This window comes from Elephas maximus, chromosome 1 (assembly GCF_024166365.1).
Source record: "Elephas maximus indicus isolate mEleMax1 chromosome 1, mEleMax1 primary haplotype, whole genome shotgun sequence".
In the NCBI taxonomy this organism is placed as follows: Eukaryota; Metazoa; Chordata; class Mammalia; order Proboscidea; family Elephantidae; genus Elephas; species Elephas maximus.
In genome coordinates this window covers 111,371,610-111,395,478 of record NC_064819.1, presented here as the reverse complement: position 1 = coordinate 111,395,478, position 23,869 = coordinate 111,371,610, and the positions used below count along the sequence as shown (strand labels likewise).

The 23,869-nt window shown below is 39.8% G+C and overlaps 1 protein-coding gene across 3 annotated transcripts in view; it reads left to right on the top strand.

The window, feature by feature from the left end:
• The window catches only part of LOC126081623 (24-hydroxycholesterol 7-alpha-hydroxylase), a 104,467-nt gene extending 81,309 nt beyond the window's left edge, over positions 1-23,158 (top strand). For 2 of the 3 annotated variants that reach the window (XM_049893577.1, XM_049893570.1), the window contains exons 11-12: positions 11,259-11,346; positions 21,576-23,158. In XM_049893577.1, coding sequence (XP_049749534.1) covers positions 11,259-11,346; positions 21,576-21,647 — 160 coding nt within the window. In that variant the 3' untranslated portion in view covers positions 21,648-23,158. The remainder of the gene's footprint in view (positions 1-11,258; positions 11,347-21,575) is intronic. The other variant, XM_049893586.1, reaches the window with a different exon arrangement.
• Positions 23,159-23,869: the final 711 nt, after the last annotated feature.

Here is a 23,869-nt window from a genome sequence, read left to right as displayed (position 1 = left end):
TTTGAGGGGTGAGCAAAATCAAATCTACATGGATTTCGTGAGAAGTCGAAAATTCAATTTGTTTTAAGGAATTTGTTACCTCAACAAAGACTTTCCCTCAATTCCTATTAAATAGAATCAGATGAACTATATTTACTTATATAATTGTTTCCTAACATTTTCACTGTAGTATACACATGGGGAGAATATATAAAAGGGGCAAGGAATAAGGTTGTAAGGGGGTCGATATAGTTAATTCCCAGACTCTGAGACAGGCTAACAGAATCCTTTATTCATTTTTGCCATGCTTTCCCAAAGAGCCATGACTTGCTCAAAGGAGCACAGAAACCATTGGGAAAATTGCAGCCATCACTTTCCGGGCTATTTCATTTTGACACTTCGTTATGAGGGAAAGATTTAAGTCTGTCAAGAACAGAAGAAGCAGTTCAAGAGTGATTGAAAACATACTTATGCCAGAGTGCATCTAAACAAACAAGTTCACTTCTGAGCAAAAAATTTGAGAAAGGACCCCCTTTTGCTTTTATTTAGAAAATAGATCTCTAGCCCCTCTATAGTACAGAGAATACCTGGACAAGATTTCTGTCTATGGAGAGAAAGAAATGATGCTTTTGGCTGGATATTTCCTATCCCCCGCCCCCCCCTTTTTTTTTTAATGGACTTTCTCACCTCATCAAACTGAGTCATTTCCCTCAAGTGCGGTGTCTCAGTTTTTCTTCCTGCTATTGTTAGTTGCTGTTGAGTGGATTCCTAGTCATGGCAACCCCAGGTGTACAGATTAGAACTGCTCCATAGGGTTTTCAAGGCTGTGACATTTTGAAAGCAGATCGCTAGGCCTTTTTTCCAAGGTACTTCTGGGTGGATCTGAACCGCTAACCTTTCAGCTAGTCGTCAAGCACTTAACTATCCACACCACTCAGGGACTCTACCAGTTGTTCTTAGTTCCTAGGAAAAGAGAACTAGAATTAAAGCTGTAATATATCACAATAGTGCCCACTGTTTTTTTTGTGTGTGTGTGTGTGCACTCATGTGCATGCTTTAGGGGAAAGTTTACAGCTCAAGTTAATTTCTTATTAAAAAATGTATACACATATTGTTTTGTGACATTGGTTGCGATCCCCACAATGTGACAGCATGCTCCCCCTTTCTACATGGGGTTCCCTGTGTCCATTCATCCAGTTCCTGTCCTTTCCTGCCTTCTCATCCTGCTTTTGTACAGAAGTTGTCCATTTGCTTTCATATATTTTATTGAACTAAGAAGCACACTCCTCACGTATGTTATTTTTTGTTTTGTAAGCCTGTCTAATCTTTGTCTGAAAAGTGGGCTTCAGGAATGGTTTCAGTTTTGGCTTAGCAGAGCATCCGGGGTGCCCATTGGTTGTTATCTCCCAATTACCTAATCCCCCCCTTCTCCCTTTGTAATAGCCCAGATTTCCATTTGGAGATCCATGTGGAGTGCTGGCTCTACCCCCAGCGGTAGGGGTAGAGCGTTGCTCACTAAACCAGCCAGCACATTCTGTCCCTTCCCCCTCCCTCCCTTCCCATAGTGATTGGTTTAGGTGTTGGCATATGTTTTCAACAGGCCAATTAACAAGCTGAGACTTCTGGGTCAAAATAAGCATTTCCTCCAGGGTGTGAACAAGGAGGGCTTGGCCCCAGAAACTGTTAGCAACTATTTTGAGAGTATAAGAGCAGACAGTGTTAGGATGTAGTTGATACAGTAGAGCAGAGCAGCAGAGCAGCAGTTGATGGTATAACATCATTGAGCTGCTGGAGTGATCTCTGCCTGAGGTCAGCACTAGCTCAAGGTTTTTTAGTTACTTAAGGCAGTGCTTTCCCTTTTGATACAGAAACCAGTTTGATGTGGGCTTTCTGTCACTAGCAACCAAAAACATCCTAACTGATACAATTCCCTTAAAAGCAAACATTTTCGTTAGAGAATTATTGAACTCCATGAGATACTGTGTTAACATTATAATAGCTTTCTAAACAGCTTGTCTTTTGTAAAGGGGCTGAGGTTTGTTTACTTGGGATGTAACACTAAACAAAACAATAATGAGTGACACTTCTTACATTTTTTCTGGAAGGTCTGGAATTTAAAATATACCACGCGTTCATTTCTATTTGGTAAATACTTAAAATTGAAAGAAGTCGGTGCTGTTCCCTCACCCATTTTCCTGAATAAGATATTTTAAGAGGTGGCCAGATTTCCACCTCATAGCATTTGGGGCTTTGCTTCTACCAGGAGTAGCTGTAAGATCACCATTAGAACAATCCTGGCTGCAACTCTGAAAAATAATAACCCAAGTCAGTTCTAATCTTCCTAATGACACAGAAAGCAATACCTCAAATCAGAAAGGCCTGAGGTTCATCAGCCTTTTTCTCTCTACTTTCCCATCTGCTTTTTAACCTTCTTTCGCCCCTTCTGAATATGGTGGCATAGTAGTTAAGTGCTATGGCTGCTAACCAAAGGGTCGGCAGTTCAAATCCACCAGGCGCTCCTTGGAAACTATAGGGCAGTTCTCTTCTGTCCTATAGGGTCGCTATGAGTTGGAATCGACTCGATGGCACTGGGTTTGGTTTGGTTTGTTTTTTTCTCTTCTTTATGTGTTTTCTTCTTTTCCAACTTAAAACTCATTGCCTTTACATCGATTCTGACTCACAGTGACCCTATAGGACAGAAGTAGAAGTGCTCCATAGGGTTTCCAAGGCTGTAATCTTTACAGAAACAGACTGCCACATCTTTATACTACAGAGTGGCTGGTGGGTTCGAACTGCCAGCCCTTCTGTTAGCAGCGGATCCCTTAACTACTGTGTCATCAGCGCTCCTTTTCTTTTCCGACTTACCCTTATCCAATTCCTCTCTTCCAATTTTTCTTTATTTAATACAGTATAAGCATCTACCTGCCTGCTTTGCCAAATCATGCCCTCACCGTTATTCTTAATACAAAGTTTGGTACCCCAGCCATAGTCTTTCATGAGTAACTGAGATAGTCTTTGTTAATTTTAATATTGTATGCTAAAATTATGAGGAGCCCTGGTGGCACAGTGGTTAAAGCACTCATCTGCTAACAGAAAGATTGGTGGTTTGAACCCACCAGCTCTTTGGCAGAAGAAAGGCATGGGAGCCTGCTTCCACAAAGATTATAGACTTGGAAACCCTATGGGGCAGTTCTACTCTGTCCTATAGGGCCACTGTGAGTCAGAGTCAATTGTATGGCAGTGGGTTTTTGTTTGGGAATGCTAAAATTCAAAGAGTTGCTAAACTAGATTTTCTAACATATGTATGTATTTTTTTTTCTTTCTTTTCAAGTTCCTCTATATCAGAGATTCTCAAAGTGTGGCTTTAAGACCACCAGTAGTTACCTCACATGGAGACTTATGAGAAATGCAAATTCTTGGGCCCTGCCCCAGACCTACTGAATCAGAACCTCTGGGAGTGGGGCCCAGCAATCTCTGTTTTAACAAGCCTTCCACATGATTCTGATGCACACTCAAATTTGAGAACCACTGGTCTAGTTTATTCTGTATCCTGCCACCAAACTGATTTTATTTCCCTAAGCAATTTCTTAGGGGCATGGGGTTGTGGGAAAAGTTACTTCCCCGTTAACTTTAATAGCTGTGCTTCAATGTACAATGCTTGTGAAACTATGCCTGTATGCTGCCTTCTCTGAATTCCAGGGCAAGATCATTCTATTTTCATAAGCTGCAGCTGGTAGCAGCAACTAGGAATATACTTCAGAGCCCCTGCTCTTGGCAACAGTGGCAGTTTTCCAGTCCTTGCTGGCATTACCCACATTGACTTCCAGTAGGAAAAAAAAAAGCAGCAGCAGCAAGAGATTATCTCATTAAAAGTAAGGAAGGGATTCAGTCTCAAAGTCAAGACAGCTAAAACTAAAATCATCATTTTCTCCCACTTGTAGGAATAATTCAGTACTAACTTTATCTCTTAGACATATCCCTATTCTCCTAGACTCCTGGGCTTTTGGAGTTATCTTTTACTCCTCCCTCTTTGTGGCCTTCCATGATCCTTCCACAGGTCCATGGGTAGGCCAAGTGGTTTGCAATCAGGTGCTAACCTAAAGGTAGGTGGTTCAAACCCACCCATCAGCACCATGGAAGAAAGGCCTGGCAGTCTGCATCTGTAAAGGTTAAAACCCATTGTCATCAAGTCCATTTTGACTTGAAAACCCTATGGGGTAGTTCTCCTGTGTAACATCGGGGCGGTCATGAGTCTGAATGACTCTACCGCAATGACTTATGGGCCTCCCATCTCCTAAACTAGGCCTTCATCGCCTCAGCATCAGACATTTGTTACAGTTTTTTAGCCCTTCTCTATGGCTCTATTATGGCCCCTTTCAATCCATCTTACCCACTAAATGCTGATTTTTTAACTCTAATAATCATCTTTGCTTCTTACTTTCTGTTAATACTGTGGCGCCACTGCCTACAGGCCAAACTTATTAGCCTCGAAGTCCAGGCTCTCCATAATCTGACAGGAGTGTACATTCCTCCCTTTGCTCATGCTGTTTGCTGGGTCTGGATGCTCTCCTTCAAAATGTCTACTTATTTAAAGCCTGTCCTTCCATCAAGCTCTAGCTCAAGTTTCACCTCCTCATGAGGTCACATATTATTCTAGGTCATAGTGCTGTCCACAAAATCCCACCCCATGTTTCCATCTTTATCTTATATTGTTACCTTTTCCATCTCTCCATGTGTATCACTAGCAACATGAGGCTGTTTTGTAGGACTTCGTATGTTCAATGCCTTTAAGTACTGTTTTTTGAACAAGTGTCTACAGATGAGGAAAATATACAGATACTAAGTGTTTAAGGAATTTCAAACGTGTTTATATTTTAATAAGCTTTCTCTGTAGATGTGTAATGTTCCTGTAAGTGTAAAAAATAAATCTGTTGTAAATAATTTGCTTCATAATTTTCACTGTTTTGACATTAGAAGTATTAGGAAAACATCCCTAACATGAACATAGCTCATTTTGCTTCTAAACAGCTTCTGTAAAAATACAGATTTGTGAAGCTCATTTTCACTGACATAAAAACTTTTATTGTCACATATATATATGTCAGTATTTGGTATTTTGTTTTGTCTTCTAAATATATCTGCAAATCCTCCCCTTAACTCCAGCCCCTCCACTACTTCCTCAGTGTAGTTCCTCATCATTGATTTCCTGGATTACTAAATCAGTTTCCATATTGGTATTTCCACCTTCAGTTTCACTTCCATCCATTCTATCCTTCACTCTGCTACTGGAATGAACTTTCTAAAACACGAATTTATCATCGTTTCCTCATCTTACATACACGTACACACACACACAATCTTTCAGTGCCTCCACATTTCCTTCCAAATGTCGTAACAGAGCATAGTCAGCCTTGAAGATCTGTCCCCTTCCTATCTCTGCAGACTCCTCTCCCATCATAGCCACCACTTGAAATCCAAATTCTTGCAACCCTATAGTACCTGACATTCCCTGAATGCTGATTCTCTCTGTTGCAAGCCTGTCTCTTCAGATCTTTGCAGTTGCTCATTTTTGGGCTGAGTCATCCTTCTTGTCCACTTCTATGCTCCATGGGCACATCTCAGCCATAACAACTATTGTACTGAGTCATCATTGCTGATTACCATATCTCTCATAGAAGAAGAATTGTGTCTTTAACCTGTATTGTTGGGCTTTTCACAGTGCATAGCCCATTACTGGTGCCTGATATATGTTAAGTGAACAAATGAATAGATGTTGAAAGGTAGTGTCTTCCATAAAGCAAATTTAACTACCTGTGCTTTCTACCCTTTTCTCTGTTTTGTGGCACTTTACACATGTCTCAACTGAAATCCTTATCTCACTGTATTATAGTTTTCCATTTATATGTTTGTCTCTCCATACAGATTATAATCTTCACAGAAAGTACAAAACATATTTTATTCATCTTTGAATCCTCAATTTTATTGACTGAATGAGTAAATGAATGAATATGAATGATCTGGTATAATGGCAAATAATTTATGTCCCCACTGGTGTTCTTAAAACATCTTGGCTATGTTTTATTTCAAATGGAATCTGGAGCGCTGCAAGTATTGTTATAAACTACTTGGATACCACAATAAATCTTCACAGATATTTATGATGAAAATGTTATCCTGCTTATAAATGCTCAAGATAATTTGTTCCAAGAGAATATCAGTGCCTATGAAATAAGACAGGTCCAGTCTTTACTGATTTGGATTACGTTAAGCAGTGATTCTAAGAAAAGGCAACTTTGCTAATTGGTGTGCAAGTTCAAATTTTTTCATGACCAAGTTTTTGCCAAATTTCTAACAATTTGAAACTCTCATTCCTGGCCATGACAAAGTAACGGGAATCAATTTTATCTTCCTACCTTAAATAACTTGAGAACTGGGCAAAATAGGCAGTGTAGGACAAAGCACCCAAGAAAAACAGAGGAATGAGGTGAGCCCTACGATTGTCCCAGCTTACTGCCTATGGCAGTTTCCAGGTCACAGTGCAAGAAGGGGAAAACCCAAACAGATAAGGAAGTCTCGCTACATTAAGGAGACAGAGATCAAAGTTCAGGCAGGCTATAGAGACTAGAATTTGTGGGGAAGAATACCGGAAAGAAGGGAGTTTTGGGGTGAGAGACAAGAGAGGGAGGCAGAGAGAGAATGAGCGTGTCTTAGGCTGGGTTCTCTAGAGGAGGAAAACCAGTGAAGCATGTATATAAATATATGTGGAGAGATTTATTTCAAAGAAATGGCTTACGCAGTTGTGGAAGCTGGTAAGTCCCAAATCCATGGTCAGGCATCAGGCTGGAGGCTTCTTTTGACTCACATGGTTGCAGGGGCTAACCAACCCATAATCAGCAGGTCAGGCAGAAGGCTGCTGGCTCACAGGGTTATGGGAGCTGGCAAATCCCAAAATCTGCGGGTCAGGCAGCAGGCTGCTGGCTCATGTCCCAAGAACTAGAGATCAGAGGATGATGAGTTGGATGCAGGATCAAGAGAGAGAGAGCTTTGTGCCAGAACATCCATATATATTGGATGTAGGCCACACCCCTAAGGAAACTCCCCTTTCAACTGATTGGCTGCTGACATCAGAACACAAAATGAAGGATGATTACATAATATCTGCCAAACCACTGAGAATCATGCCCTAGCCAAGTTAAGACATAACCTTAACCATCACAGAGCACATGTATGTGCTTGCTTCAGAGATCGGTAAAGAGGTCTCCTTGAATATTTGGCTAAGTACTCATCTGTGCATGTGTGAAAGGAAACTACTGAGTTGGAAGAAAGAACAACCAGAGAGTAATAAGCTGAACAATGTAGAGCTCACACAAGTCATGGAGGGCTGTGTTCCTCCCAGCCAGAGTGGAAAGATCTTATAACACGTGGACCATCAAGTGGAGTCCTTAGAGGGGTATTGCTTTAGTAAAAATAGTGGGTTAAATTATCTTAAACTAAAGACTGCTGTGTAGTTGCCTTAACAAAGCTTAAAAACATGTTTTGAAAAGATCAAACTAATTCTAAGCAAGTAACTACATGCCATGTTAAAGTCTAAAAGTAAAGGAATACAATACAATCCAGCTCCATGACACTTAAGATTTACACAGTCTTTCATTTAATAAAAAATTACCAGGTCTAGAAGAATCAAGACAATATAATACATAGCAAGAGAAAATAATTCAAAAGAAATAGATGCACCAATTACAGATATTAGAAATAGCCATTTAAAATATATTCCACATATTTAAAAAAGTAGAAGAAAGCATTAACACAATGATGAGAGAAATGGGAGATTTAAAAATATCTAAATCAAACTTCTAGAAATGAAAAATCCAATATCTTAAATAAAAAATACACTGGGTGGGATTAACAGATGATTAGATACTATAAAAGAAAAGATCAGGGAACTTAACATAGCAATGGAAACTATCTAAAATGAAGTACATAGATGAAAAAGACCGAAAAACAAAAATTAACAGAGCATCAGTGACCTATGAGATAATATCAAGCAATCTCGTATACCCAGCTCTCGTATACAGTAGCTAAATGACTTGATGATTGATTGGATATGAGAGATGAAGGATAGAACTGAGTCTATGATAACTCCCAATTTTCCAGCCCACTGGACTAGGCAAGATGCTAATGTACTCATTTTGAAGATCATTCAAAAGTGGTTGCAGCAGTACATAGACAGGGAACTGCCAGAAATTCAAGCTGGATTCAGAAGAGGATGTAGAACCAGGGATATCGTTGCTGATGTCAGATGGAACCTGGCTGAAAGCAGAGAATACAGAAAGATGTTTATCTGTGTTTTACTGACTATGCAAAGGCATTCAACCTTGTGGATCTATAAAAATGGCTTGGGGACAGTGTCTGACCTTCTCTAACCCCACAAGGGGGAAGGAGAACCAAGATCAACAGCCCAAGGCGGATTCTTATGAAGTGAGGTCAGACATGACTCCTCTTTCCTTCATCTGTACCGATTCTGACACCAACTGTCCCTCCTCCAGCACTCTCTACTGGGTACAATAATTCACTGAAGTGGCCAGACAGAACTCACAGACCATTCTCACAATATAGGGTTTATTAGGGAAGTAACAGTTACAATTCAGGCTCAAGAACACTCAGGATACAGTTCTTCATCAGGATAGCCTCTCCCCAGCTGTGCTCACAGGCATGCCTCTCCCTGGCCCTCAGTCTCTGCTCAAAGGCACTCAGCTTTCTCTCCCCTTGGGCCAGGAAGCCAACCACTCTGTCTCCTGCTGCCAGGTCTCTGCTGCAGGGTCTCTCCTGCTGGGTCTCTCCTTCCTTGGTGGTAAGCTCTGGAATTGGCTCTTTTTTAAGGCAAAACTGACCAATCTCCTTGGATAACCCTATCACACAGTCCTTCCCAATCACCTGGGTGGGAGTTACAAGACCATGGCTAGAAAGGCCACACAAAAGTAGTCAGTTATCATTCACCTTGCGGGATCATAGCAAATTCTGGATAACATTGCAAAGGATGGAAATTCCAGAACACTTGACTGTGCTCATGAGGAACCTGTGCATAGATCAAGAAGCAGTCTTTTGATCAGAATAAGTGGATACTGTGTGGTTTAAAGTCAGAAAAGATGTGAGTCAGGGTTGTATTCTTTCACCAAACTAATTCAGTCTGTATGATGAGCAAATAATCTGAGATACTGGACTATATGAAGAAGAATGTGGCATCAGGATTGGAGGAAGATACATTAACAACCTGCAATATGCAGATGACGCAACCTTGCTTGCTGAAAGTGAAGAGGACTTGAAGCACTTAACTGATGAAGATCAAAGACCATAGTCTTCAGTACGGATTACTCCTCAACATAAAGAAAACAAAAACCCTCACAACTGGACCAATGAGCAACATCATGATAATGGAGAAAAGATTGAAGTTGTCAAAGATTTCATTTTACTTGGATCCACAATCAACAGCCATGGAAGCAGCAGTCAAGAAATCAAAAGATGCATTGCGTTGTGCAAATCTGCAAAAGATCTCTTTAAAATGTTAAAAAGCAGAGATGTCACTTCAGGGACTAAGGTTCTGGTGACCCAAGCCATGATGTTTTCACTTGCTGCATATACATGTGAAAGCTGGACAGTGGATAAGAAAGACCGAAGAATAATTGATGCCTTTGAATTGTGGTGTTGGTGAAGAATACTGAATATACCATGGACTGCCAAACGAATGAACAAATCTCTCTTGAAAGAAGTACAGCCAGAATGCTCCTTAGAAGCAAGGATGGTGAGATTTCTTCTCACATACTTTGGACATATTATATCAGAAGGGATCAGAACCTGGAGAAGGACATAATGCCTGGTAAAGTAGAGGGTCAGTGAAAAAGAGGAAGTCCCACGACAAGATGGATCGACAACACTAGCTGCAACAATGGGCTCAAGCATAACAATGATTGTGAGGATGGCGCAGGACTGGGTAATGTTTTGTTCTGTTGTACATAGGGTTGCTATGAGTTGGAACCAACTCAAAGGCACCTAATAACAACAATGTACTCATTAAGGGCTTCAGTCCAAAGAGAGTTTGCGTATGCTGAGGGGAGCTGAAAACCATCCATCGAGATGCAAGAATAAATAGCCGAATTCCATTTATACTTTATTTGCTTTTTAGTTTCTATTTGTACTTGTTTTAGAAAGTAGGCAATAAACTAATACATTTGTACGTATAGGTAATTTATAAATAAATGAGTATCAATATATTGTAGGGCTATGAGTCGGAATCGACTCGATGGCACTGGGTTTGGTTTTTTTAGAGCATTCAGAAACCCTAGTGGCGTAGTGGTTAAGAGCTATGGCTGCTAACCAAAACACTGGGAGTTCAAATACACCAGGTGCTCCTTGGAAACCCTATGGGGCCGTTCTACTCTGTCCTTTAGGGTTGCTATGAGTCGGAATCGACTTGATGGCAACAGGTTTGGTTTTTGATTTTGGTTTTTAAAGCATTCAGGCAGTAATGTCCAGTGAGCAGCAAGGGTCTAGACCCATGTAGGACTGTCCAATGGAACTTTCTGTGATGATCAAAATATTCTATATATGTACCGTCCAGTATGGTAGCCAATAGCCACATGTGGTTATTGAGCGCTTGTAATGTGGCAAATGCAACTGAGGAACTGAAATTTTTCATTTCATTTATTTTTAATTTATTTAAATTTAAATAGACATGTGCAGCAAATGGCTACCATATTGAAAAGCACAGATCTAAAACTTGGGAGAGAGACCTGGGGTTCTCATTTATTGAGTGCTTCCTCTGAGTAAGCATTTTACATACTTGTTAAGCAATTTAATCATCCCAGCTATCCAATGGAGTTGTTGTTAAGTGCCTTGGAATCGATTTTCAACTCACAACAACCCCGTATGACAGAGTAGAACTGTCCCATATGGTTTTTTAGGCTATAATCTTTTCAGGAGCAGATCGACACGTTTTTATACCACTGAGCGTTTGGGTGGGCTTGAACCACCAGCCTTTCAGTTAACAGATGAGTGCCTAACCATTGTGCCACCAGGGGTCCTTCCCTGTGAAGTAGGTGGTATTATGAAAGAAAAGAGCAAGTTCTTACTCTTTCCTTTTCATAGTAAAAATTTATATTGCAAAGAAAAACATAAGTCCTGTGAAATATTTTTTTTTTTTTTTTTTTACTCTCTAAATATACTGTTAGTAGATACTTATGTATCTTCTGCAACCAAGTAACTCTTTTATATTTTTCTTTCAGGTGGCTTGCTCTGCTAGAGATTCAAATATGTGTTATTTTAATACTTTATAAATATGACTGTACCCTTCTGGACCCATTACCAAAACAGGTAAATGTTTTCAGAATTTTAAATGTCATGATGATTTTCAAATTTGGTATATATTCTAAACCCTTGGTTTAAATTGCTAGAGATGAGCTGATGATCCTCCCTTAGGCCGGATCTTGACAGGTGCCTTAGATCGAACCAGACTGAAAAGATGCTGGGTCACCTTAATTTGAAAATCTAACCTATTAGATCTATATGCCTCATTAGCACATGGCCAGAGGAGCCTTGGTGGTGCACTGGTGAAGCACTAGGCTGCTAACTGAAAGGTTGGCGGTTCGAACCCACCAGCTGCTCTGCAAGAGAAAGATGAGGCACTATGGGGCACTTCTACTCTGTCCTATAGGGTCACTATGAGTCAAAATAGATTCATCTGGGTTTATCACACGACCAGGATATAATAGCTGTGTTTCCACCACTTACAGTGTTAGGATGCCCCTCAATGAATTTACCAATTTGACCCTTTTCCCTGTGTTAAATAAACATGGCCTTGACATTGAAAAAAAAAAAAAAAAATTTTTTTTTTTTTTTTGACATTGAGCTTGTCTCCCAAAGGCATGTGTGTAGGTCCAAAAGTGCACCATTGGTTTTGGATGCCAGTCATATCCCTTGGTCTCTTTGTAAAGCCATGGCATGAATGAAAACCAACCAACAGTAAAAACTGAACAAAAATGAAGGAGTCATGTACTACCAAATGACTATTCCAATTATTTAACTTCTCTGTGTCTTTATCTGTTCTCCTAGACTGTTGTTGTTAGGTACCATCTAGTTGATTTCCACTTATAGCAATCTCATGTGACAGAGCAGAACTACCCCATAGGGTTTTCTAGGCTGTAATCATCACCAGGTCTTTCTCCTGTGAAGCTTCTGGGTAGGTTCAAACCACCAACCTTTCTGGTTGGCAGCTGAGCACTTAACCATTGTGCCACCAGGGCTCCTTTCTCCTAGATTAGTAGCTCTCAAACTGGAGCAAGTGTCAGCATCACCTGTAGGGCTTATTAGAACACAGAATGGTGAGCCCACCCCAGATATCTCGATCTGTTAGGTCTGAGGTCAGGCTCAAAATTTTTCAATTTCTTGCTATCTACAAGAAACACACCTTAAAAACAAAGACATAAATACATTTAAAAATCAAAGAATGGAAAAAGTATATATATCAAGCAAACAGCAACTAAAAAAGAGCAGAAGTGACAATACTAATCTCAGATAAAATAGACTTTAAAACAAAATTTACCACAAAAGACAAAGAAGGACATTATATAATGATTAAAGGGACAGTCCACCAAGAATACATAATCTTAATAAATATCTATGTACCCAATATACATAAAACAAACTCTAACAGCACTGAAAAGAGAAACTGACAGTTCCACAATAATAGCAGGAGACTACAGTACACAATTCTTGATAAAGGACAGAACATCTAGAAAGAAACTCACCAAAGATACAGAAGATCTAAAGGCCACAGTCAACCAACTTGACCTCATAAATATATAGAGACTACTCCACCCAACAGCAGTAAAGTACACATTCTTTTCCAATGCACATGGAACATTCTCCAGAATAAACCATATCTTAGGCCACAAAGCAACCCTCAACAAAATCCAAAATATTGAAATAATACAAAGTATCTTCTCTGATCACAATGCCATCAAAGTAGAAATTAATAACAGGAAGAGCAAGGAATCAAAATCAAATACATGGAAACTGAATAACAACACCCTGGTTAAAAACCGGTAATAGCAGAAATAAAAAATGGAATAAAAAAGATTCCTAGAATCAAATGAGAATGAAAACACATATACCAAAACCTTTGGGACACAGTAAAGGCAGTACTCAGTGGTCAATTTATAGCAATAGATGCACACATCAAAAAAGAAGAAAGGGACAAAATCAAAACATTAGCTACACAGCTCGAACAAATAGAAAGAGAAAAAAAAGTAAAAGAAGTCCACAGCCACCAGAAGAAAGGAAATAATAAAGATCAGAGCAGAAATAAATGGAATAGAAAAACACTAGAAAGAGTCAACAAAACAAAAAGTTGGTTCTTTGAAAGGATCAACAAAATCAGCAAACCATTGGCCCAACTGACAAGAGAAAAACAGGAGAGGACACAAATAACCCAATTAAGAAACGAAATGGAGGACATTGCAACAGACCCAACTGAAATAAAAAGGATCATAACAGAGTACCATGAAAAACAACAAATTTGAAAACCTAGTGGAAATGGACATATTTCTAGAAAGACACTACCTACCCAAACTGCAGTTGAAAATCTGAACAGACCCATAACAAGAGAGGAGATTGAAAAGGTAATTAAAAAATAAAAAACTCCCCCTGCCCCCCAAAAGAAAAAGCCCTGGCCCAGATGGCTTCACTGGAGAATTGTACCAAACATTTGAAGAGCTTACACCAAAACTACTCAAACTATTTCAGAACATAGAAAAGGAAAGGATACTTCCAAATTCGTTCCATGAAATCAGCATAACCCTGATATGAAAACCAGGCAAAGACACCACAAAAAAAAAAAGAAACTTACAGACCAATATGTCTCATGAATATAGATGCAAAAATTCTCAACAAAATTCTAGCCAGTGGAATTCAGCATCATATCAAAAAAATAATACACCACGACCAAGTGTGATTCATACCAGGCATGCAAAGATGGTTTAACATTACAGAATCAATCAGCATAATCATATAGATAAAAGAATCACATGATCATCTCAATTGATGCAAAAAAGCATTAGATAAAGTCCAACATCCATTCCTGATAAAAACTCTCAATAAAATAGGTATAGAAGGGAAATTCTTCAACATAATAAAGGGCATCTATATGAAACCAACAGCCAACATCATTCTTAATGGAGAGAGGCTGAAAATGTTCCCCCTGAGAACAGGAACAAGACAAGGATGCTCTTTATCACCACTCCTATTTAACATTGTGCTGGAATTCCTAGCTAGAACAGTGGGAAAAAAAAATTTTTTTTTTGTTTTTTTTTTTGGAACAGTAAGGCAAGGAAAAGACATAAACGGCATCCAAATTGGTGATGAAGAAGTAAAACTGCCCCTATTGCAGATGATACGATACTAAGCATAGAAAACCCAAAAGACTCCATGAGAAAACTACTGGAACTAATAGATTTAGCAGAGTAGCAAGATACAAGATAAACATAGAAAAATCAGTTGGATTCCTATACACCAATAAAGAGAACTACAAAAAGGTAATCAGGTAAGCAATACCATTTATAATAAAACCCGTTGCTGTTGAGTCAATTCCGACTCAGAGCGACCCTATAGGACAGAGTAGAACTGCCCCATGGAGTTTCCAAAGAGTACCTGGTGGATTTGAACTGCTGACCTTTTGGTTAGCAGCCACAGCACTTAACCACTATGTTACTAGGGTTTGCACCGTTTATAATAGCCCCTAAAAAAATAAAATACTTAGGAATAAATCTAACCAGGGATATAAAATACCTATAAAGAAAACTACAAAACACTACTGCAAGAAACCAAAAGAGACCTACATAAATGGAAAAACATACCATGTTCCTGGATAGGTAGACTCAACATTGTGAAAATGTCGATTCTACCCAAAGCAATCTACAAATACAATGCAATCCCAATCCAAATACCAACAGCATTCTTTAAAGAGATGGAAAAACTAATTATTAATTTTATATGGAAAGGGAAGAGGCCCCAGATAAGTAAACCACTATTGAAGAAGAAGAATAAAGAAGGAGTCCTCAGACTACCTGACCGTAGAACCTACTATACAGCTCTGGTAGTCAAAACAGCCTGGTACAGGTACAGTGACAGACACATCGACCAATGGAACAGCATCAAGAGCCCACAGCTAAATCCATCCATCTACAGTCATCGGATCTTCTACAAAGGCCCAAAGTCTGTCAAATGGGGAAAAGACAGTCTTTTTAACAAATGGTTCTGGCAAAGCAGGTTCATCTCCAAAAAAAATGATACCTCACACCATAAACAAAAACTAATTCAAAATGGATCAAAGACCTAAATATAAAACCAAAAAGTATAAAGATCGTAGAAGAAAAAAATGAGGTCAGTGCTAGAGGCCCTAATACATGGCATAAACAGGATACAAACCATAACTAACGATACACAAACACCAGAAGGTAAGCTAGATAGCTGGGATCTTCTAAAAGTTATACACGCTCATCAAAAGACTTCACTAAAAGAGTAAAAAGAGAACATACAGACTGGGGAAAATGTTTTGGCCATGACAAATCCAACAAAGGTCTAATCTCTGCAATCTACTGGAAATCTAACACATTTACAACAAGAAGACAAATAATCTAATTAAAAAATGGGCAAAGGATATGAACAGACACTACACCAAAGAAGACATTCAGGCAGCTAACAGACAAATGTGGAAATGCTCAAGATCACTAGCCATTAAAAAACTAGCCATTAGAGAAACACAAATCAAAACCACAGTGAGATACTGTCTCACCCCAACATTACTGGCACAAATAAAAAAAAAAATAGAAAATAACAAATGTTGGAGAGGCTGCAAGGAGATTGTAACTCTTATGCACTGCTTGTGGGAATGCAGAATGGTACAACCATTTTGGAACATGATATGGCACCTCCTTAAAAAGTTAGAAATAGAAATGCCATACGATCCAGCAATCCCACTCCTGGGAATATATCCTAGAGAAATAAGGGCCATCACACTAATAGACATATGCACACCCATGTTCGTTGCAGCATTGTTCACAATAGCAAAAAGATGGAAACAACCTAGGCACCCATCAACAGATGCATGGATAAGCAAACTGTGGTATAAACATACAATGGAATACTACACAATAATAAAGAACAACGATGAATCTTCAAAACATCTTACAGCATGGATGAATCTGGAGGGCGTTATGCTGAGTGAAATAATTCAATCACAAAAGGACAAATATTTTATGAGACCACTATTTAAAAACTTGTGAAAAGGCTTACACACAAAAAGAAAACAATCTCCGATGGTTACAAGGGAGGGGAGGCCTGGGAGGGAAAAACACTAACTAGACAATAGATAAGTGGTAACTTTGGTGAAGGGTAAGACAGTACACAATACTGGGAGAGCCAGCAAAACTTGACAAAGGCAAGGTCATGAAAGCTGCATAGACACATCAAACTTCCTGAGGGACCAAATTACTGGGCTGAGAGTTGGGAGCCATGGTCTCAGGGGGCATCTAGCTCAATTGGCATAACATCGTTTATAAAGAAAATGTTCCACTCCTACTTTGGTGAGTAACATCTGGGGTCTTAAAAGCTTGTGAGTGACCATCTAAGATACTCCACTGGTCCCACCCCATCTGGAACAAGGGTGAATGAAGAAAACCAAAGACACAAGGGAAAGATTAGTCCAAAGGACTGATGGACCACAACTACCGTATCCTCTGCTAGACTGAGTCCGGGACAACTAGATGGTGCCCAGCTACCACCACTGACTGTTCTAACAGGGATCACAATGAAGGGTCCCAGACAGAGTTGGTGAGAAATGTAGAACAAAATTCTAGCTCACAAAAACAAACAAACAAAAAACAGACTTTCTGATCCGACAGACACTGGAAGAACCTCAAGAATATGGCCCCCGGTCACCCTTTTAACTCAGTACTGAAGTCACTTCTGAGGTTCACCCTTCAGCCAAAGATTAGACAGGCGCATAAAACAAAACGAGACTAAATGGGCGCACCAGCCCAGGGGCAAGGACGAGAAGGCGGGAGGAGACAGGATTGCTGATAATGGGGAACCCAGGTTGAGAAGGGGAAAGTGTTAATTAACATGTTTTGGGACTGGCAACCAATGTCACAAACCCCATGTCACAGAACAAGATGTGTATTGATTGTTTAATGAGAAACTAATTTGCTCTGTAAACCTTCATCTAAAGCACAAAAAAAAAAAAAAAGAAAGATTTTTTTTTTTTTGCATTTCTAACAAGTTCCAAGTGATGCTGATGCTGCTGGTCTAGGGACCACACTAGGAAATAAGGGAAAGGCCACTTTAATTCCGGTGTTCAGTAGCCATTTTGAAAACTTTGGATAAAAGATGCTGTTTAAACTGAGGCTGAAGCTCAGCAATTAAGCGCTACAAAGTCAGGGCTACTCACATTGCATTTTGTGCTTTGATTTACTCTTGATATACTAAGGCTAGTGTGTGGAGGGGAAATAAAACTTTTGGGTGACAAATTTCAATAGAAATTATACAAGAGCATAAGTGAAACAGAAAATATTATGTTATAAATATGCACATTTCACCACTTTTCCTGGATGTCTTATGTACTTATATGTTGAGTACAAGTAATTATGAGTGATAAAGAACTCTCAAAATTCTACAATAAAAGAGAAATCAAAAACTCTTTGCAAAGGTTCTTAGCTGAGTAGTTTTGTTGGCAAAATGAAGATTAGGGCAAGCTTTACAGACAAAGATACCACATACTAGTTCCTCGTTGGTCCACTGAGTTAGATGTCACGATTCTGAGCAGGACTGACTCAGCATAGAAATATTGTCCCACCTAAAAGAGGGCATGGGAGTGCCTTTTCTGACTGAAAGGATGACATTTGTGAATACCACGTGACACTTACTCCTGGGAACCAGTAATTTTGACCAGTTCCATAGGCAAGATTTATCGCAACAGTTTATTTCTAGCTAAGAATTCTATTAAAAACCCACTGCCATCGAGTCGATTGTGACTCACAGCGATCCTACAGGACAGAGTAGAACTGCCCCATGGAGTTTCCAAGGAGCGCCTGGCGGATTCGAACTGCTGACCTCTTGGTTAGCAGCCGTAGGACTTAACCACTATGCGACCAGGGTTCCCAAGAATTCTATTAGCTGTATTTCATTTGTCCTGTTTTACATACATGCTATTTCTGTTTTGACACTGCTATGGACATTTTTTAAAGACTGTTATCTCAGTTTGTATAAGTTCAAGTCTAAGTGAATTCTCATGATCCAGTATTACATTTCACAATGGTTATTCTAGAAATAGAGAGTTTGGTTGTAATTATTTAATTATTGGACTTGTTTTAATAAACTGTAAAATGAGGTGATCAAAAAGCACAAGAAATGACCTCCAAATGGCCAAGGTCTTATAGGGGACAGGAAGGAGCCCTGGTGGTGCAGGGTGATGGATTGCTAACCAAAAGGTTGGTGGTTCGAAACCACCAGAGGCTCCAGGGAGAAAGATGTGGCAGTCTGCTTCCGTAGAGATTTGCAGCCTTGGAAACCCTATGGGGTCCCCGTAAGTTGGAATTGACCCGACTGCAGTTCGTTTGTAGGAGACAGGAGGGGATGTGGTGCCAGAGGATGTTCTCAACACTCTGTTGTTAAGTGCAGGTCAGTCATTGGTTCCCCAGAGTTAGACATGGAAATCAGTTCCCCCAAGGAAACTTACCTACTATAGTACAAAAATCAAATGCTAGAATTTCCAAATACAGTTTTTCAGTGGTCCAGTGTTTCATTTCATTTCAAAGGATCTTCAGAAATCCCCCAAATGTCTTAGATTAGTTTAATTTCAAGTCCGTTCCGTTAAGAATCAAACAAAACCAAACAGTGATGAGACACTGCAAAGCTTTTGAGGAGCCTTGATTGGGCAGCAAGGCTCTGATGTTGGCAATGGGGCTGTTCTCTAGTGAGTGCTCATAGGAGACCACCTCAGTTTGCTTGCAACAGCAACCACTTTGTTGCTAACGTACTGGGTTTTTTGTTTGTTTTGTTTTTATCTTTTTGGGGGATCATGGATTCTGAGAAACACAAAAACCTGTGGATTCCCTTTCTAGAAAAGTACATATCTGTTTATACACACAAAATTGTGGATGAATTTCATGGGGTTTGTGGAAGCCTTGCAACTCATTCTATTAACTCCCCAAAGAATCTCCTTGCTAATCAGCCCATTCTGGCTCACCTAAATTGGAGCTACCCCATTTTTCCTCACTACTCATCTCCTCCCAACCCCAAAGGTTGACAAGACAAAGCCCTTATGCTGCTACATTTTTTCAAGTTCCTAAGCCTCAACTAAAAGAGCCCAGGTCGTACAGTGGTTAAGCCCTCGGCTGCTAACCGAAAGGTTGGCAATTCCAACCTACTAGCCACTTTGCAGGAGAAAGATGTAACAGTCTGCTTCTGTAAAGATTACAGCCTTGGAAACCTAGGGGGCAGTTCTACTCTGTCATACAGGGTCGCAATGAATTGGAATGAACTCGGGCAGCACACAACAATTTTTGTATTATTTGCAAGAAACTGATCTCCTTCTCTGCTTCCCCTCCCTCATACACACATATCACACCTTGTTTGTAACTGTTGTTGTTGTCTGCCATCAAGTCCATTCCAACTCATAGTGACCCTATAGGACAGAGTCGAACTGCCCCATAGGGTTTCCTAGGCTATAATCTTTATGGGAGCAGATCGTCAGGTCTTTTCTCCCTAGGAGCAGCTGATGGGTTCAAACCGATGATCATTCAGTTAGCAACCAAGGGCTTAACCACTGTACCACCAGGGCTCCTTTGTAACTAGGGAGAAGAATTGTAATTGTTGTACTTGTTCAAACAGAATTGTAATTGTTGGAACAGAACAAGGGGATAGTGCATGGTTTAAAGTCAGGAAAGGTGTGTGTCAGGGTTGTCTCCTTTCACCGTACCTATTCAATCTGTATGCTGAGCAAATAATCTGAGAAGCTGGACTATATGAAGAAGAACGGGGCATCAGGATTGGAGGAAGACTCATTAACAACCTACAATATGCAGATGACACAGTCTTACTTGCTGAAAGTGAAGAGAACTTGGAGCACTTACTCATGAAGATCAAGGACAACAGCCTTCAGTATGGATTACACCTCAACATAAAGAATACAAAAATCCTCACAACTGGCTCAATAAGCAATAAATGGAGAAAAGATTGAGGTTGTCAAGGATTTCATTTTATTTGGATCCACAATCAACACCCATGGAAGCAGCAGTCAAGAAATCAAAAGACGCATTGCATTGGGCAAATCGGCTGCAAGAGATCTCTTTAAAGTGTTAAAAAGCAAAGATGTCACCTTGAGGACAAAGATGCGCCTGACCCAAGCCACGGTGTTTTCCGTCTCCTCATATGCATGCAAAATCTGAACAATGAATAAGGAAGACTGAAGAAGAATTGACGCCTTTGAATTATGGTGTTGGTGAAGAATATTGAATATACCGTGGACTGACAGAAAAACGAACAAATCTGTCTTGCAAGAAGTACAACCAGAATGTTCCTTGGAAGCAAGTATGGCAAGACTGCGTCTCACATACTTTGGATATGTTGTCAGGAGGGATCAGTCCCTGGAGAAGGACATCATGCTTGGTAAGTAGGGAGTCAGCAAAAAATAGGAAGACCCTCAACGAGATAGATTAACACAGTGGCTGTAACAATGGGCTCAAGCATAGCAACACTTGTGAGGATGGCACCAGACTGGGCAGTGTTTCGTTCTGTTGTGCATAGGGTCTGTATGAGTTGGAACCGACTCGACAGCACCTAACAACAAAAATAACTGGGAAAAAAAAAATCAGAAGAATATTTGGAACCTGCAGTGTATCCTTTAAGACAATTATGATCATAATCGAATACACTGTAAATAGTGGTTCACACTACCAAGACCATGTTGTTTCTTAAGCACTTAAAACATGTGGAATACTGATTTCACCCAGTGATTAAAAATGAAGAGTCGCTGCTTTTGAGCCAGTTTGTAGAAAAAACTTTATTTGTGGTATTCTCTTTAACCTGAGGAAACCCAGGTGGTATAGTGGTTAAGTGCTATGGCTGCTAACCAAAAGGTTGACTGTTTGAATCCATAGGCACTCCTTGGAAACTCTATGGGGCAGTTCTACTCTGTCCTGTAGGGTCACTATGAGTCAGAATCGACTCAGTGGCAACAGGTCTGGTTTTTGGTTTTCTTTAGCCTGAAGAAGTAAAGGGGCCTGTGAGGCCCATAGCTTTGAGGCCTGTGGAACTGTGAAGAGCCTGCTGTTATGATAAGGGATTTACTTCCTTTCTTGTTCCTTGAATGGAAAGCTAAAGTTGACACTTGACATTGTGAAACTCCTCAATGCAAACATCCCCCAACCTTCCAAACCTAAACTTTGTACCTTTTAGAGAAAATTACAATTGAATAAACCTTAGGCCTAAAAATGTTAGCTTCTATCTGTTAATTTCTACATTTTTCTTTTCTTTATTTCTGTTTTTAGAGTTCTCTCCATTTGGTGGGTGTCCAGCAACCAGAAGGACAATGCCGAATTGAGTATAAACAAAGAAAATGATGCTTGCTGGGCCTCAGGAGGGCCAGGGCCTCCAGGAGGAGTGACTGCCATCCATCTGCCACCATCCGCTAACCTGGAAGCCATCGCACCTAGACCTGAGCTCTACGGCAGCATGCTGCTTAACTTTGTCTTAGAATTTAGTTCATCAAATATCCTAATGGTGCATATGTTTGGTATTTTAACAGTGGACCAAAGAATCTGACATCACCCTCACTGCTTCAGAGACCTGAATAGATGGTTTACAAAAAAATACTTAAATGACCAAAAACAACAACAACAAAAAAAGGCATCTCTTAAGAAGTTAGAATTTGGTTTTCATGTATAACTTGATTAAAGCTTTAAATAAAAATAATATCATTTGAATGAAAATCTTCGTGTATTATTAAATTCACTATGAAAACAGCATACTTAAATTTCTTTTCTGGAAAGAACCGTCTTAGACTCTAAAAAAATTAATGATATCTGGAAAATTTCTGTTTCTCTTAATATGATTCCTAACACTTGGAACTCTTAAGTTCTGTTAAAGTAATTCTTAATTGTAAACATGTCTAATGTTAAACGTGTGAATAAAATGGTAACTTCCGAAGTCCTATGAGGACAGGGATCATGTCTTATGCTCGTTTCTGCAATCCACTATACCTGCGACAGCTCATTCTCTGCAGACAATATTCAGTAAATGTATGTTGATGGATGTATTGATTTGCATTTATTGTAGAGAAACAACTTTCACCAAAGCCTTCGGCAATGAAGAGATTTTTATTGTGACAGATGAGAAAACAAAAATGGGAAACTGGCTATAAGCACTCAGGCTATAAATAGACCCAAATCCTAAGAAGTATAATCTATAAATGCTTTTTATATAATTTTGACAGGCACGGATTCGTTATGAGTAAATTACTTATAGACTATGGCTGGTTAAAGACAAAGAACTGAGGTCATGATTGGGTGACCTTTTCTTGTTTTTCTTTTCTAACAGTCCGTTCTCTTGGCCTAGGGGCCCTACGTCTGTCATATGATGGTTGTTTCTTATTTGTTTTGTGGGCTATCTATGATATTGGGTAGATCTTCAACTTGCTTCCTGGGGTAAATTGTTATTTAGTTGTGGTACCCACTTCCACTGTCCATTGAACCAGTTAGTGCACTCAGTCCTACTTCTTTGATGTAGTTGCCTGTTCTAAGTTCTTCAGATTCTGACAAGCAAGTTGGCCTTTTGTGGTTATGGCCACTGTGATTAGGCTAACCCTTTATCACATTTTAATCAAGAGGAAAGAACTCTTGACTCAAGGTGCTTGCACTTACAGTTTGACAGAGATAATATTTTGCTAACGCATAGAAACACACGTGATGATATGTCAAGGCAAAAACTACATTTGATTCTATTGCTGAGAACTTTAAGACTGTGAAATATTTACCGTGCAATACAGGAAAGAAATCCTGTCGTGTTCAAGGGAAACATATGACACTAATACCAGAGTGAACAGTGATGTCATGATATGTCCTATATTATTCAATAAAATGCTGCTTGCCTCCTTTATGTCATAGTAAGTAGGCTTTGTAGGCACATGGTTGTGGCTTGTTTGCTCATCTGTGCTCAGTTACCCCATGGGGTTGATAATGATTGCTTAGTCATCTATTTCCTACCGAAGAACAGGTAACTCCCTAGGAGAACATTAAGTACTTTGGGGTACATTAAGTCTTCCAGACTAATGTAATGATCTTGAAGCTTAGCTAGAAGCTTGTAGCTTAGCTTAGCAGGCTGAGGGGTCTACAGACTCAAGGGCCCAAAGAAAGCAGTTTAGTCCACAACAGCCCTGAGAGTTGCAGACCACAACCTGGCCAAACCCGTTGCTGTCGAGTCGATTCTGACTCATAGCAACCCTTTAGGACAGAGTAGAACTGCCCCATACGGTCTCCAAGGAGTGGCTGGTGGATTCAAACTGCAACCTTTTGGTTAGCAGCCATAGCTCTTAACCACTGCACCACCAGGGCTCTTCAACCTGGCAGGTTCTGCTAAATATAGCAAGTGTGTTCTAAGGATGAGCGTCCTGTCAAACAGCTGAGGCCCACAGTGAAGCACTGTATTTGCATATAATATCCTCTTCAGCTAAATTTGCCAGCATCCCAGGCTAATGGAGCTCACCTAGGAGAGAATGAAAAGTCCGGAACTTGATTTTGATTGTTTATCTTCTTATTCTTGGTAATAATGAATATTAGCTGACAAG